The 16,527-nt window shown below is 46.5% G+C and overlaps 1 protein-coding gene and 1 long non-coding RNA gene across 2 annotated transcripts in view; one reads left to right on the top strand and one right to left on the bottom strand.

Annotated features, from left to right (window-relative positions):
- Nucleotides 1-71: 71 nt before the first annotated feature.
- On the bottom strand, nt 72-6,580 carry LOC117286946. The gene is made up of 3 exons (XR_004518125.1): nt 5,777-6,580; nt 1,092-1,511; nt 72-881 (listed from the first exon to the last, which is right to left on the bottom strand). It is a non-coding gene; the product is annotated as an uncharacterized LOC117286946 (long non-coding RNA).
- A 9,747-nt stretch (nt 6,581-16,327) lies between these two features.
- LOC104854290 (DNA dC->dU-editing enzyme APOBEC-3F-like) overlaps nt 16,328-16,527 on the top strand; it is a 15,224-nt gene continuing 15,024 nt past the window's right edge. The window contains exon 1 of the mRNA XM_010612768.3: nt 16,328-16,510. Coding sequence (XP_010611070.1) covers nt 16,419-16,510 — 92 coding nt within the window. The 5' untranslated portion in view covers nt 16,328-16,418. The remainder of the gene's footprint in view (nt 16,511-16,527) is intronic.

Raw genomic sequence — 16,527 nt, 5'->3', positions numbered from 1 at the left:
TTTTTTTTTTTTTTTTTTTTTTTTTTTTGTACAGGGGATCAAACTCAGAACCTTGCACTTGCAAGGCAAGTGGCGGAACCACTGAGCTAAATCCCCAGCTCTAGGCTGCAACTATTTAGGGCTTCTTAGATTCAGGCTTCATGAGGAAGTTGAAGGGACTTTTCAGGGTGATTTCTTACCCCCCCCCTCCCAAGACCAGGATATCCCTAGGTTGGGAGGCGGGGAGGGTCTGAGTGTCCTGTGATGTAGTGGATGTTACCTGCCTCACCCTGCTGAACTAATCCTGCACACACACACACACACACACACACACACACACACACACACACACACCGCTTGCCCTGTGCACGGGAATTGACAATGTTCTCACCCTCTCCTCATTAGAGCAGACCTCCAGCAAGTGGGGTGAAAAGGTAACGGTGCCCTCTCTCTTCTGGGAAGTTCTGGATTGTTTTTCCTGGACCCAAACCAAAGCCCCTCCCAGACACCTGTCGGCGGGGACTTCAGTGTGTTTTTGAGATGGAGGAGACAAAAAGAGTATTAGTGGGGAGAGACGAGGGGCCCCTAAGCCATAGGGACCGGAGGAAGGAGATGGGCGGTCTGTAACCTGCTCGGTCCTGTGTGTGTATCCTGAAAGGAAGTCAGAACCACTTCAGCCAGGCGGGGCCGTCGTGGTTGCTGGGAAACCCAGCTTTAAGCAGTTCTATCCCGGGGCCAAGTTGGCCCCAAGGGATCAATGCCACATCTGCTGCCCTGTGGCTGTCACCAAGGGGACCGATTGGGCTGGTACCATGCGCATCCACTGGCAAACCACATTTCCACGCATGAATCCCTTCCCGATGTTCCTTGGGAAATTCACATCTTTTTCTGGGTTCCGAGTCCTATGAAAGCAATCAGGAAAAAGAGGAAAAGATATGAGTATCTCCAGGAAATTTAAATCTTAAGCTCATAGAAATACAAAGTAACTTAGGATTTCTCAATGTCTTGAAAATTCTAGGAATTTAGATTGCTCCTTCCTAAATCTTAAAGATGCACTTGGGTTGGGAATTTGAAAACATTCCTGGTTGCCATGGTGATCCCAAACCACTCACCTCCGGGAAAGGTGAGACAGTGAGAAGGAACAGACATCTCCAGCCACCTGTCCCTCTTTGTCCTGTGCTCCTCTTCTCCTCAACAGCCACAGGTAGCATCAAAGGACCTCATCAAGCCCTGCATCTGGTTTTAATTGAGGTCATCCATGCACTTCTCCAAATGATACCGTGAAATTCAAACTGCCAAATTCTAAAGTTGGTGTTTGGAGTCTAGAAGAGCAGGAAAGTACTCGGGCCTCCAGTTAAATCACTTTCATTTACTATGACGACCATGTTTACAAAAACATTTCAAATAGTAACAGTGTGAGACTGGCGAACTGATATTTTCTTCATTTTGCAGGGTCTCTGCGGTGCAGCGGTGAGGAGTTCATGAAACTGCAGCTCTGAGCCAGATGTGTGTCATCCCACCGCTCTAGGAGGCTGAGGCAGGAGGATCAAAAGGTCAAGCCCAGCCTGGACAATGTGACGACTTAGTAAAACCCTCTCTCAAAAAAATACAGAAGGCTTCGGATATAGTTCAGGGTGAAGGCCCTGGGTACTGAAAAACAAATTACAGCAGGATCTGTTTCATTTAACAGAGTGAGTTCGTACAACCACTGCCTCTTTCAGCCCAGGGGAGCGGGTGTCAGGACTCAGTCCCCTGAACACTGGGATAGCGCTCAGGAACAGGGTGATGATGCCACCCATTTCATGCCACTGAGCATGTGTTTTCTTGGGGGACCGGAAGTCTCCAGCCAGAGAAGCGCCAGTCTGGCTCATCTGTCTCCTCCTCATGACAACCTCAGGATGAGGCCTTCCCTGGCCATCTGATCCTCCTCTGTCCCCATGGTCCGCTCATCTGGCCACTCCCCAACTCCTCGGTCCCTGCCTCACCCCTCTGCTCCGTCCCATACATATGTGTCATCGGTCTGAGGCAGGACTGTCCCCTCCCAGGAGTCTGTCTCTGCTGCAGGAGTGACCTTTCCCAGGGCCATTCTCATCACCTCTGGTCAGCTTTGGGCCACAATCCGCCCCTAAACTGACTTTCAACAGAAATGGGGTGCTGCGCTTCTGAGGTCACATTGGCTCTGTCCTGGCATGGGGACAGAGCCCGAGTCTAGTAGGGCAGGGCAGCTGCAGACATGCTGGACTCCCCAGTGTCAGGAAAGGGCCAATGAGGGGACCACTGACCAGCAGTGGGGTGCACTTGGCAGATGGCCGTCCCGCCTCAGCCGCCTCTGCAGCCTCCTTGCTGGTCCTTGCCGTGAGAATCAGCCTCTTTCCCTCTCTCCCCCTCAGCCTTATCCAGATGAAGTGGATGTGACTTGTCGTCCCTCCAGTTGGTCCCTCGGCCGTCTAGTCCAAGCTGTTCTATTCTGCCACACAAATATGGTCTGGAAAGGAAGCCACCAATGGACGCTTCCCACTTCAAGTACCTACAATTTTCCCATTAGAAGGACATGCGGCTAGGCATGGTGGCACAGGCCTGTAATCTCAGCACACGGGAGGCTGAGACAGGAAGATCACAACTTTGAGCCCAGCCTTGGCAGCATAGTGACTTAGCTAGATCCAATCCCAAAATTTAAAAATAAAAAAATTTTAATAGATGGGGCTGTAGATCAGTGCAAAGGCTCTGGGTTCAATCCCAAACCTAGGTGGTTGTAGTAGTAGTAGTAGTAGTAGTAATTTTTAAAAGAAGAGAAAAAGTCCATCACTAGAAGCTGAGTTAGGGTAGCAGACAACTAGCTGTGCCTCACACAAAGAGCACACCGGTCTCAATGATCTCTCGCTATGTAACCAACCTCCCCCAACTTAGAAGCCTGAATAACACTGACTGCTCAGGGTCAGGTGGAGCTGGGGTTGGGGTTGTTCACTCCACATGCTGTTGCCTGGCTCACTGGTGCAACTGTGATCAGCTGGGGGGTGGGGCTGGGCTGATGGCCTCCATGGCCTCGCTTAGCTGTCAAAGTGCTGTTAGCAAGCCAGGCGTGGTGGCACACGCCTGTAATATCAGCACGCGGGAGCCTGAGGCAGGAGGATCGCTGTGAGTTTGAGACCAGCCTGGGCTACATAGTGAGTTCCAGGTCAGTCTCAACTACATAGTGAGACCCTGTCTTAAAAACAAAACAACAAAAAAAGTGGTGTTAGTGATCAGCAGGGCTATCACTTTTCTCCATGTGGTCTGTCCCTGCTGCTAGCTTGGGCTCCTTCACCAAGTGGTGGCTGGGTTGCAAATACCCAGTTTCTCAAGACTCCACCCACATCACACTTGCTAATGATTCATTGGCCAAAATAGGCCATGTGGTCAGGCAAGTGTTGAGTGGGTGGGGACCCAAGAGGCCTGAGAGTCCCTGGGCCTCAACAGAGGATCACAGTCCCAGCTGTCTCCCAGCGAGTCACATCCCATCCACACGCAATAACCCCGACGTCCAAGAACCCCGAGGCATCAGCCCTTCATGGACTCATGCTCAGACATAATACCCGGATCTTGTCATCTAAGTCTGGCCTGGATGGAGACAGGGTAGCGTGGGTTTGTTTCTTCGGGTGACCTGTCCCTCCCTAACGACACCGCCAGCCACTCCTACCACAGATCACAGTGACAGGACTCCCTCCGCAGGAGGGGCACACAGGAGCCACACTGGATCGCCTGTCCTCGGTAACAAGGCTAGGCACGTGTCACCAGAGAAAGTGGTTGGTTGAGATCTGCCTCTCTACCTTCACACGGTTCCCTAATCTCAACTTCATCCTTGGGTTCAGGGTTTTGAAGCCATGCTCTCCTTCTTCCATTTCCAGCTTCTTCCATTTCCAGCCTTGGCTGTCACAGCCTGCTTCCTGGCCCGCCAGGTCTGTTTGTCTTAACAGTCTCAATCTGTGTTAGTTCGTGTTTGTGGTACTCTGTCAACAGGATTTTCCTAAAGACTTTGAGTTTCCGACATTCTAACTGTGCCTCAGTCCTTGTTTCTAAATCCCATAGGTGACTCCTTCCAGACAAACCTTTCTCTACCATAGACAGGTACAAAGATCTTCATATTCTTGGAAACCTTTTTCCCCCTACTGGAAAGGTTCTACCAGGTATAGCCCTAACCCTTTCAGAAGTCTTTATACAACAAAACAAAAATCTAATCACACCCTTTGATATCACATAGGACTGGAAACACCCTAGATTTTATCTTTATCCCCAGATTTTAACTTCATTTATTTTTGCTAGCTGGGAAGGCTGTTTTAAACTCTCTCTACAGTAGTCCCATTTATCTGTAGCTTTGCTTTCTGTAGTTTCATTGCTTGTAGTCAAGTACAATCTAAAGATATTAAAGTCTGTATTTGTCTTGATGAGAGAGACAGACAGACACAGAAAGGCCCCATTTGTCTAACTTTCATCAAGTATATTGTTATAATTGTTCTGTTTTACTACAGTTATTGTTGTTCATCTTTTACTATGCCTAAATTATAAATTAAACTTTATCATAGACCCAAAGCTGATGGAATCTTGGAACATATCCCCTATAGATAAAGAGGTGCTACTCTATTTCCTTTCCATTACTTTTTTTTTTTTTTTTTGTACTGGGGATTGAACTCAGGACCTTGTGCTTGCAAGGCTGGCCTGGCACCACTGAGCTAAATCCCTGACCCGCCTTTCTATTACTTTTGAAAATGGGACCATTGCCTTCCTAGGACTTTTGCTATATTATTTTCTTCTTTCCATACTGCATCACACACAACTTTAAAGTACTCTTTAGTGCTGGGATGTAGCTCAGCAATACAGTGCTTGTGTAACATGTACAATGGCCTGGGTTCAATCAACAGCAACGCACACATGCACACATGCATGCACACGCACGCACACTATTTGACACCTTCTGCATTTGGCTAGGAAATCTCCTTTGTGAAAGCCACAAGCTTAATAAGGTACATTGCTCATCTTCCACATTACTAAATATAACTAATTTTCTTGCTACTGTAAAACATGGGCCACCCTCTTTCCAGCTTTCAGAGCAGCCTCTTGCCCTCTTGTCCTGCCTGCCCAGCCTCCACTGAAAGCCGCCATTCTGCCAGACTTGCCCACTTCCCTGCTACCCAACCTAAAAGACACCCAAATCTGACACTTGCTCGGGACAGGGCTCTCGGCAGAGTTGACTCAGCTGCCAGTTTCCCCAGCGCACAGTCAGCCCAGACGCCAGGATGTTCTCCCTGGAGGCAGGGACCATGGCAGGAGGAGGGTGGGCTGGGGTCTGGGACAGGAAGCACAGACTGGGAGGTTGGTAGCAGGACACAGTGGCCCCTCGAAGACACAGCGTGCCCCTTGAGATTGAAGCAGCACACACGGCAGGGTGGCTGGTCCTCGTGCAGTCTTGCTGGGATTCTGGGTGGCAGCAGGAAGGGCCCTGGGCTGGCTGCAAAGACCCAGGCCTCAGAGCAGGCAGACCTTGCTGGCGAAGCTGTGTCAGCCCGGTGTGGCCCTATCCCCTCGTGTTTCTGAGGCTCTGTGCGTGCCTGTCACCTGCTGCCTCTCCAGTTCCACTTCTCAGAGGGCGAACTGGCAGAGCTCAGAATCCATTGCCCTTCCTCTGAAGGGAGGATGAAGACCAGGCCACGGGACCCCCAGGCCCGAATGGCAAGGCGCCCAGCATGGCTTGGGTCCACGGCGGCCTGGGCCTAGCGCCCCCTGCAGAGCCTGGGCAGACAGGGTGGGTGTGGCCAGCACCTACCTGTTTTTGTATTTGATCTTTGCCAGCCAAATGGCCTCCTCTGGGTGACCTCGATGAACGCTGCCGGGATGGAAGTGAGTCTCTCACACTCCAGGAGACCAAGGCTGGTATGAGGTGAACATCGCTGCGGGGCTCTGCTATCGTCCCCGCATCAGGGAAGAGTGGGACCCGCCTCACCAGCTCAGTCCCCCGGAGGACACTCTGTAGCCAGAGACTTTGCAGAGCATCGCATCAGGTGAGGCCCACAGGGAGCAGGAGAGGGGAGTCGAATGGGTGGAGAGGAAACACGCAGGCCGCAGCAGCCCAGTACCACGTCTGACACGGTGAGCACTCGCTTCCTGCTAGGGGGCGCTGCCTCCCCTTGGGCGCGGCCTGGCCGCGTCCTTTCTCTGGCGGTCCTCGCTCAAGGTTGTGTCTTAGCTCCCAGAATCGCTCCCTCAGCTGATGACCCCCATCGGCTTCTCTGCGTGGACCCACAGTCCCCGAACTGGACTCTGCAGCCACCTCTCTCCCCTGTCTCCTTCTCCCTGTCCGTAAGCCCTGCTGTGTCTGTCTTTGGGAAGAGTCTCAGCCCATAGCTGTGTTCCACGACTGCCACTGGTCCTGGAGTACGCACAGCCCTGTAGCCTGGGCGCTGTCGCGAGGTGTCCAAGGCCACTCGCTGCAAACCTTAGGGACTCAGGCTGAGGCAGAAATCAGCAAACCTAAGCAGCGTCCCCTGGTCACTGACCACCCACCAGGGCCTCCCCCGTGCTGACCCAGGTGGCCCACGGAGCCTCCTGCCCCGCCCAGAGTGAGCAGCCGGCGGCGTTGTCACCTCTGCTGCTAGGGGAGGGGCAGAGACCTTTGAGGTGAGAGGTCATAAGGCAGAGCTGGGAGCTGAGCCCCAGGCAGGTCTCCACCCACTGATGGAAAGAAACAAGCCTTGAAATCAGTTACTAAGATTCTTTTTTTCTTTAAGTGTAAAGATTTACCCCATTTTAGAAACAATATCCTCAATGCAGATACAATGTTTAAAAATCTCTCCCTCCAAAGGAAGTAACTGAGTCTCCTTAGGAGATCATCTCACTTACAAAAAGGACTTACCTGCAGGGGAATGGGGAAAAATATAAGAACCAAGATGCATCATATAAAGTTCCCAATGATAGATGTACATGTGTGGTAACCCTAAAATGTACCAATAAAAGAATTTAAGAAAAAAAAAGAGAGAAAGGGTTCAACTCTCTCTTAATTTCACAAGAGGTTTCCCAATATCTGAAATCTGAATTATTCCTGATGAAAATGACAAAAAAAATTTTAAGGTTTCAGTAGATAGCCAATATAAAAATACTTTCTAAAAATTTTAAGATTGAGATATGGCAACACATGAACTCCAAAGTGTCCAACCTTTAATTTAAGAAACAGGGCCTGGGATTTAGCTCAGTGGTTCCTCTGCCTGCTTCACAAGTGCAAGTTCCCGAGTTCGATCCCAGTACCAAAAAGAAAGAAACAGACACCATACAGCCCTTCATCCCCCATATGCTCGGCACCGGAAGTCAGCTGGTAAACATTCTTTTCCTTCTTTGACCCGATTTTTTTTTTTCCGTCAAGCTTTTTTTATTTTGGACTGGGGATTGAACCGACCAGTTTTTCACAGTAAAGGTGATAGAGTAGGGTTAGAGGCATGGGCTGTAGGGACAGAGATCCTGGGTTCGACTCAGCCCCTCTCTTCCTACCTGTGAGATCATTTTTGTGGTGTGATTGAAAAGTGTGGTGAGCGGAGGATGCAGCTCAGTGGTGCCATGCCTGCCTGGCAAGTTCAAGGTCTTGAGTTTGATTCCCAGAACCGGGGAAGAAAAAGAGTGAACATTTAAATTCCTTAAACAAATTTATTACAGTAAAAGACACATTGCCACGAATCTCCCTCAAAACACTCCCCCCTCATCCAAACACACTTATCCCAGCATCCTCGGCATTTTCTGTGCCCAGCCCTCTTTCGTGAGTCTTTAGTTGCACCGTTGTGACTACCTTGATTTCTTGGATCAACTGAAAATGCTTACCGCTTAGGGTCCTTTTGACTTTGAGGAAGAGCCAGAAGTCACACAGCACCAGATCTGGTGGATGAGGTAGATGAGGATGATAACGTTGGTACAAGCCCAGCTTTTCACTGAAGGTGGTCAGCGGCAGCATTTACTGTATTCTTTACAAGTGTCTTCATAAAGATACTCTTTACGAAGAAGACATCCAGAACTGCTTCAGAAAGTGACCAGAACAATGGGTTGTGTTTCAAGCAAGAGAGTATTCTGAGGGGAATTAACAGCAATGAGTCTTTTACTATAATAAATTAAGAATTTTTAAACTTTCACTGTATATTTTGATCACCCCTTATACAAGTGAGTAACCCTCTCAGTGCCTTAGCATGAGCTTGCTGGGGTGAATGAAGGGTTAAATGGATGGACACAGCCACATCCCTGGGCAGCCGGTCATAAACCACCTTATAGTTGCCACCCTATAGGGCCCAACACTTGGAGTCCTGTATTTCCCTCCATAGACCATCATAAACATTTGCTCAAGTCTTAAAAATCCCATAAGCACATCTCCACCTCCAAGGGAGGCATACCGGTCAACATTCCAATCCCCTGTCACAAGTCCCCTCTGCATCTGGGGTGTCCCTGGTGAAGACAGAGCCAGTCAAGGGGGAGACACATCCAACCCAGAGCCTTGGAGGAGCCCAGCCCCAACAGGTCCCACCTGCTGTTCTGACCAAGTCCCTCCTGGTCTCTGTGTTAGCTCACTCTCAGTGGGGTTCCATCTTCATCCCAGGCACAGGGCCCTGTGTTGACCCCAGCAGGTGCCACTGAAGTTGGGAACACAATCAAGGCCACAGGTCTCCATCCATCTTTGTGTGGCCCATTGCCCATGCCTATGGGTTCCACCTAGTTTTTTCTCTCTCATGCCTTTCATCCATCATCCATTCCCATCCTGCAGACTCGAGCTCCAGCACTGCACATAAAGACGACACCTTCGAGATCACTTAACCAGACCTTGCATGAACTGAGATTCTTAGAAGAAATCTTTATAAAAAATGTGTCAGAGTGGTTTGGCTGCTCAGTTGAACCTGGACTAACACACCTCTAAAGCATTACCCTGCTACGTCTCTCCAAGAGCATTTAGTTAACATGTAATGCTCATGATGCTTTCTGGATGTATCCGCTTCTTGGGGAATGTGACAAAGGCCAAGTATCCTGGTACCTGGATACTAGATGTTGATTCTTAACAAGTTCAAGATAGGCTGCAAGGCTAAACATGGCAGCCTCAGATTCCAGCCAAATTCCTGCTTTTACCTAAATGGCATGTTGCCTCTCCTAATGGAAACTGGGCATAGTTAGAGCTTTTGATTTTTTAAAAAAGTTTTTAAAATATGAAACTTATGGAGTATAAGCAAAGCAGTCCCCCCAAGAAGTAATTTTGTGTCATTTAATGCACATCTTAGAAAAGAAATGATATTTAAAGTTTAAGTGATCCACTCAGGAAGTTAGAGAAAAGAACAACAGAACGATCAACCAAATCAAAACCTAGTACTTGGGGAAAATAATAGAGCTTTAGAAAAATCTCTGTAAATTAAATAAATAAAATTTTAAAACTCTGTAAACAAAGCAAAAGCAAAAATAAAATAAATACTGAAAGAAAATAGCATCATCACTTCAGAGACTAAGAAGTCAGAAGGGAATATTCTGGGCATATCTGTGCAAATAAATTTGAAAAATGAGGCAAAATGAACAATTTTCTAGAAAAAATGTGATAAAATGAAGCTAAAAGAAATAAAATACATGATCTAATCCTAAACTGTGAAAGAAATACAACTGTTAAGTATCTATATAAACAATGACATCAAAATATCAACATGGAAGATTTCATGGTTTGATCAACACTTTAAGAATTAAAACTGAGGGCAGGGATTTAGCTCAGTGATGCCACTGCCAGACTCACAAGCACAAGGACCCAAGTTTGATCCTTGGTACACAAAAAAAGGAATTAGAACTGAACTTTCCCAGAACAAAAGGAAAAAAGCTAATCTTCTCCAATTGATTTTGAGCAGCTCAAATAATCTTCTGCTTTTCTTTTTGAGACAGGGTCTTACTATGTAGTTTAGGCTGAGGCAGAAGGATTTCTGTGAGTTCAAGACCAGCTTGGACTACATAGCAAGACCCTGTCTAAAAAAAAAAGAAAGAAAGAAAAGCCTTTGGTTCTGAAGGCAGAAGACTTTGAGGGGATATTTCAGATCTAAACCATAACAGTCCACATAAACTTAGCGGAATGTGTAAGACCTTTATGAAAAGGTACAAGATTCATTAAAAACACAAAATAAGGCCTGTAGAAACTGAGATATTACCATATTAGAGATAATGTCTTAGTCCATTTTGTGCTTTAGCAGAAATCTGAGACTGGTATCTTCTAAAGAAGAGAGATTTATTTCTTCCAGTTCTGGAGGGCAGAAAGCCCAGGATCAAGGTGCTGGCATCTGTGAGGGCTGCCTTGCTATGTCACCTGAAGGCAGGAGCAGAAGGGCAGGAGCCTGGGAGTTGCAAGGCAGAGAGACCTCCTTACCGGATGTTAAGACTTACTGTTAAGACACAAGGACAGCAAAGTGGCAGGCATCCAGGAAGACACAAATAAGGCAATAGAGGAGGGAGTTCACGTATGTATGTATGTGCACACACAAATGAAAATGAATTTGCAGCAGTACAAGTCAATTACATATGTTTACACTGGTCATACATAAGCAAAATCGAAAATTAGATATCTCTGTCCATACATGAACTTTAAAAAGTTGATACATTCAAAAGCATTAAAAATTAAAATATCTGTATGGGGAAAGATAAAAAGCTAAGACTCTAGCCGCCGACTGGGAGAAAGTTTAGTGACATATATTACTGAGAGTGGTTAATATCCAGAGAAGTCTTAATATTCTCATAAAATGATAAGGGAAGATAGAAAATATACACAGGATTCAACCAACATTTCTTAACAAAACTGAAGGGACAGAAAAGTGAGAAAAGACCTTTGATTTCACCAGAAATCAAGAAAATATAAAGTAAAACCTGGGTGAAACAGCTTTTGCCCATCTCATTGGGTCCGGAAAGTGAGTCTGATCCCCCCAACAGCTTAGAAAACCTCTGCCACCAAACGTACTGGAAAATAATCAGAGTTAGTTTTCTTGAGACTGGACACACACACACACACACACACACACACACACACACTGTAATGGTTTGAGTCTAGATGTCCCCCCAAAGCCTCATGCAGTCGTAGGTGGCTTTTCCACAGGTGACTGAATCTAGGGTGTGTGATGCTGGGATGAAGGGTGTGTGGACCCTAAACCAATGCACTGATTGGTTTGGCACTGCCCTAATCCCAGTAGTCTGGATGAGAGAAAAGGGACAGAAAGAGGCTGTGAAGTTTCCCTTGTTGCTTTTGCTACCATGTGGGTGCCATGAACTGTTTTGTCTCTGCCATGTGCCACCCCTGCCTTGATTATGCCAGTGGATTATGGACTGAAACCTCTACAAACTGAGCTAAATAAACCTCCCCCCTTTGAACTTTGTTTGTTTGCCTCAACAACAAGAAAAAAGTAACTAACACAGTAACAGTCACACAGAGACACATGGGCAGAAACACTTCTTTTCATATATCCAAAAAGTGATCTAGAAATTATGGTGAATATTTAATATTTTAAGAAGCCCATTAAAGTGAAAAAGACACTACCATTAATCTTCCTCAGAAAACTCCCCTTTGCTTCACCCTTAACCCATTGTTCTTGTCACTTTCCAAAGCAGTTCTGGAAGTCTTCTTGGGCAAATACTTTCATCCTCCATCGAGAAAGGCTCCCTGTCTCATATTTCTTCTGGCACCACAAATTCTGTCAAATAAAAACCCGGGGCTGTGTCCTCATCCACCTCATTCTGTGGATCTAGAACCCTGTGAACCAAAGTAAAAATGATCACAAAAGATTAACGGGTTCAATCAATTCAGGACATTGAGACAGCCACAACAATGCAAGTAAAGACCCTCACGAAAGAAGACTTGCAGAACTGCTCCAGAAAGCGGTGAAAAGGACAGGATAAACACATGCTAAGTGAGGGAGGGTACTCTGAGGGGGATTAATGACAATGTAGCTTGTACTGTAGCAATGGTTTTGTGTTTAAGAAATTATGCCTCATATAATATGTATTTGTTTTTTTAAATTCATCAAGAACTTAAAAACTAAATAAAATGAGAAGATTAATCATTATAAGCCAGCAGGAAGCGAGTGAAATTCACTGATAATGTACATACACACATATCCTGGGACCCTGCTCTGGGCCACCAGACACAGCATGTCACACATGCTGTGCCTTTTCTCAAAGCCAAGGAAATACATGCTGGGTGAAGTTGTCGTGCTTGGTGAGCTTTGTACAAATCCGAACATTAAACCACCACCAATCATCAAACAGTGATACTGCAACTACAGAGACAGATTAAAGGAGAAAAACTGTACAGTCCTCTCAATGATCAAGAAATAGAGACTATTTGCTACTAAAATAGCATCTTAGAAATGCACAGATAGTTTGGAAGCTATTTAAGAGATGCACTTAGAAACACACTAAGAATGCAACGAAAGCATTCCTAATTAAAGGAGACAAAACTCTTAGTAAGCTTTCTTCTGGACCTGAGAAAAGGTTTCTTAGATAAAAGGTTTATCTAAAACAAATGTACCAGATGGCAAAGTCAGAGGTAAGAAGGAAAAATGCTGGTGATGGCACTCCTATTCAGCATCGGTTCTGAGATTTCTGCTTACAGGGGGAGGGGCAAATAATATAAACAGGCAATTAATAAGACAAAACAAAAAATAAAATATGAAAAGCTAAGCATCTTTATTAATAAGTAGAATATACTAGTGGGAATTTAACTAGGAATATCACTCTGCAGGGTGTGGCAGATTTTGTAGATTGGCTCACATTTCAAATGAATAAAAACAAAATGTAGGAGTGTAGCGGTGGAGTGCTTGCTAGGGTGCGTGAGACCCAGGTTTGATCCCTAGTTGCACAAAAACAAAATGAAAGTAATGCAAAGAATAACTGAAAGAGAGCAGAGGCAAGTATACGAATATCAGAAAAAAATATACTTTTTTTTGACAAAATAGACTTTAAAGCAAGAAAATTTACAAGAGGCACAGATTCAATATGAAAGAGATATAACAATTATAGACACCCACTTAGTAATAGGCCAACAAGATATATAAAGCAAAAATAGAATGGGAGGGAGAAATTGAGAGTTCTACAATAGCAACTGAAGATTTCAGCACTCCACTCTGTATAGTGGATAAAATGACCAAACAGAGGAAGGGAACTAGAGAATTTAACACAAAAGCCAGCTAGATCTAATAGACATTAAAAAAACAAAACAAAACTTCATGGCCAAACATTTTACCAGAGCCGGGCTTGGTGGTGCACACCTGTAATCCCAGCACTGGGGAGGCTGAGGCAGGGGGATTGCTGTGAGATCAAAACCAGCCTGCGCTACATAGTGAGTTCTAGGTCAGTCTCAACTACATAGTGAGACCCTGTCTCAAAAACAACAAAACAAACAAACAAACCAAAACATTTTACCAGAGAGGGTATACAGATGTCAAATAAACACCTGAAAAAGCTATTTTGTATCATTAAGCCATTAGGGAAATGAACATTAAAACCACAGTATCACTATAAACCCATGAGGCGCCTAAAGTGAAAACCAGTGATAGGGTCAAAGGCTGGGAAGAGGTCCAGATACTGGATCGTCAATACACCGAGAACGTGCAGCACTCTGGGACGGACCCCTGCACAGGTCATGGACAGACAGAAGTCAAGTGGCTAAGTATAACGACGGTCATTACCTCGGCTCTTTTCACATCCCAAGTACCTGTGCTATGTACTAAGTTCTTTGTATAAATCATCACGTTAACCCTATAAGGTGCGTATTACTTCTGCCCATATACGACAGATGAGGACTATGCAAGGCTCAGAGACTAAATCGCCCAAGGCCACACAGGAAGGGAGGCACATAACTCAGACTTGCCTGGCTCAAAGCTGGTGACTTCCGCGCCTCAGAGCCGGATGCCTCCCGGATCCGCGTTCTTCACTAGATTTGCTTCTAAAATGCATATATTTCGGATCAGTGAAAGGTATTCGTTTCCCACCAATGTTGCTGTCCTGTGCCCACCTGTTTTCCGTGGCAATAGGAAATGTCAATTGCAAGGTTCCCGCTGTTAAATCTCCCTTTGCACCGGGTGGGACCACCTCCCGCCAGGAGAGGACGCTGTGATGCACCTCCAAGGGCGGCCGCCGCCTCTGCCGGCTCTGAGCGCAGCCACCCTGGAGCCAAGACCAGTTTAAAGACAGACTCTTCGGGAAGATTATTTGAAGGACACAAAGCGCTCATTCCTCCGAAGTTTTATTTCTAGATGAATTGAAGTGGAAAGCTGTGAGTACAGTGCTCTACATTCTCTTGCCACCTGCCGGTGTCTCTCACCTGAGTACCCCGTGGCCACCTCTGAGCCTGTGCCCCATGGGGGTAGCCGGCCTTCTGCACCCCTCGACCAGCTGGGACGTTGGGTGAGGAGACCAATGCGAAGAACCAAGCATAGAGGCAGCAACCCGGAGCTCACACGTCCCTGAAGCTCTCTAGTGGTGCAGAGCGTGGTGGCACGCACCTAATCCCAGCATTTGGGAGGCTGAGGCAGGAGGATCACTGAGAGTTGGACGCCAGAGCGGGCTACATAGTGAGTGTGAGGAAGGGAGTACAGGGGCCCTGATGAGAACCCGTGCTCTCCCACCCCGCCTCAAAACTTCCCTTCTGAGGTAGGATAGAAAACAAAAAAAAAAGATGAGTACAAAGGAAACAGGAAATTGAGACTTCTAAAATTGTATTTAAAGAAAAGCTGTGGCCTCAGAACACAAGCCCGGTTTACCTGTACTTACTTTTTTTTTTTTCTTCCCCCAAAACAGCAGACCTGGGCAACTCCCTTTCAAGTGCCCAATCCCTTTTTTTTTTTTTTTTTTTTTTTCTTTTTTCTTTGAACTGAGGCCTTTCCAAGTTGCTGAGTTTATTGCAAGCTCGAGCCTGGACTCTCAGGTGTCACCGTCACAGCGGCTTTAGACCGAGAGCCCAGATCCATTTTTGAAGCGGGTTTATATAGGATTAAGGAAACTTTTTCCTTATATAGTTTCTATTTTTAGCTCTCACTTATCACTGGATAATTAAGGGGTACTGGGAGGGCTTTTACATATCATTGGATATTCAAGGGGCACCGGGAGGGCACGTATTGGAAAATTACCTAATGCCTACATTCGCAGAATCAATTCCTCTTTTTATTAGATCATCTGATTTTGCAAGCTAAGATATCAATAGGTGGCTATGTCAGATATAATTAATTCCTATATCAGCTATAACTAATTCCTATATTAATTAAATTAAACAGAAAAGAATTCATCGTGAGATCTTAAAAGAGGAACAGAAACAGGGTGGAGATGCCCTAGGATAACCTGCCCTTAAAGAGCAACAGAAACACAGAGAGACTGTGACATAGAATGGAATTTTACAGAAAGGAACTCTTGCATTTACTCTATTTTGGGTAAGGGGCATGGAGCCCTCCTTGACCTGAAAACTTGGTCCTCACATTCCCCCCTTCTCAAGGACCTTAGGGACCCAATCATGGGAATGTGGGCATCGTCTCCCTTAAGCTATTTCCTGCTGAAGGTGGGTGATGTGGAACCTAAAAAAAATGGGGCTGGGGTCCTCAGGTCCGCCAGTTGGGAGCTCTATTTAATTATCATTCTTAGAAAGATCCAAGGGAAAAGGGGGGCTCCTTGGACGGGGAGGATAGGGGGCAAGACATTCAACTTGTGTATCCCTATCTGTTCCAATCCCTTTTTCTTGAAAATGGCCCCTCTCTCCCACAAAAGGACCATCCTTTTGGGATTTCCCCCAGGATTAGTTCCTTATCTCACTAGGGGTGGGCCATCCTGGGCTATAGATTATTGAATCCCACTGATTTCCACCTCCCACAACATAACAGATTCCCAGTTCCCAGCTATTGTGCCTCTTTTCTTATTTCTCATCTTGAGAGCACCCTGTATCCCCTCTAATAAATCCTTCTCATGCCTCTTCATGGATGCTTCCACAAAGTTCTTTCTCTGGAGTCAGTGAACCTGCATACTTATGTTAAGGACGTGAGTTAGGTTCCTATTTCAGCCTCAGGGACCCTCAAACCTAGCCTTTGACACTTTCCTTCAATCAGGACAGGTGTGAGTCAAAGCTCTGAGTGAAGACTGGGTGCACCCTGGGTGGAACTGGGGGTCCTACAATCCTCCCTCACCCAACCCACATCCACCGCCGTGCTGGGGCATCAAGGGCGCTCTTTTCCCACTGCAATCCCCGTAGTCCTGTATGGGCAGGGACCTGTCTCCATCATAGATCCTGCGGCGAGGACAGGCCAGGGACAGAGGGAAGGAGAGGAGGGGATCTGAGGCTCAGGCAGCCAGTGCACCCAGGGTCCGCCCATTCCGGAGCTGAGGCAGGAAGAGGGTGGTGCCCCGCGCAGGGTCCCGGAAAGTCACCACGAACTCTAACTTCCCTAAGCAAGATGGACCAGGAAATGGAGCCCTCGGGCTGCAGCGGAAGATATTCGCTGGAGCTGCTCTGCCCAAAGGGCTGCAGATGGACCGAGGACTACAGGTACCAGCGGCCACTGA

The sequence above is a fragment of the Fukomys damarensis genome, unplaced genomic scaffold (genome assembly GCF_012274545.1).
Source record: "Fukomys damarensis isolate Sample0158 unplaced genomic scaffold, DMR_v1.0_HiC HiC_scaffold_19, whole genome shotgun sequence".
Lineage (NCBI taxonomy): Eukaryota > Metazoa > Chordata > Mammalia > Rodentia > Bathyergidae > Fukomys > Fukomys damarensis.
This window is presented reverse-complemented; position numbering and strand designations above follow the sequence as displayed.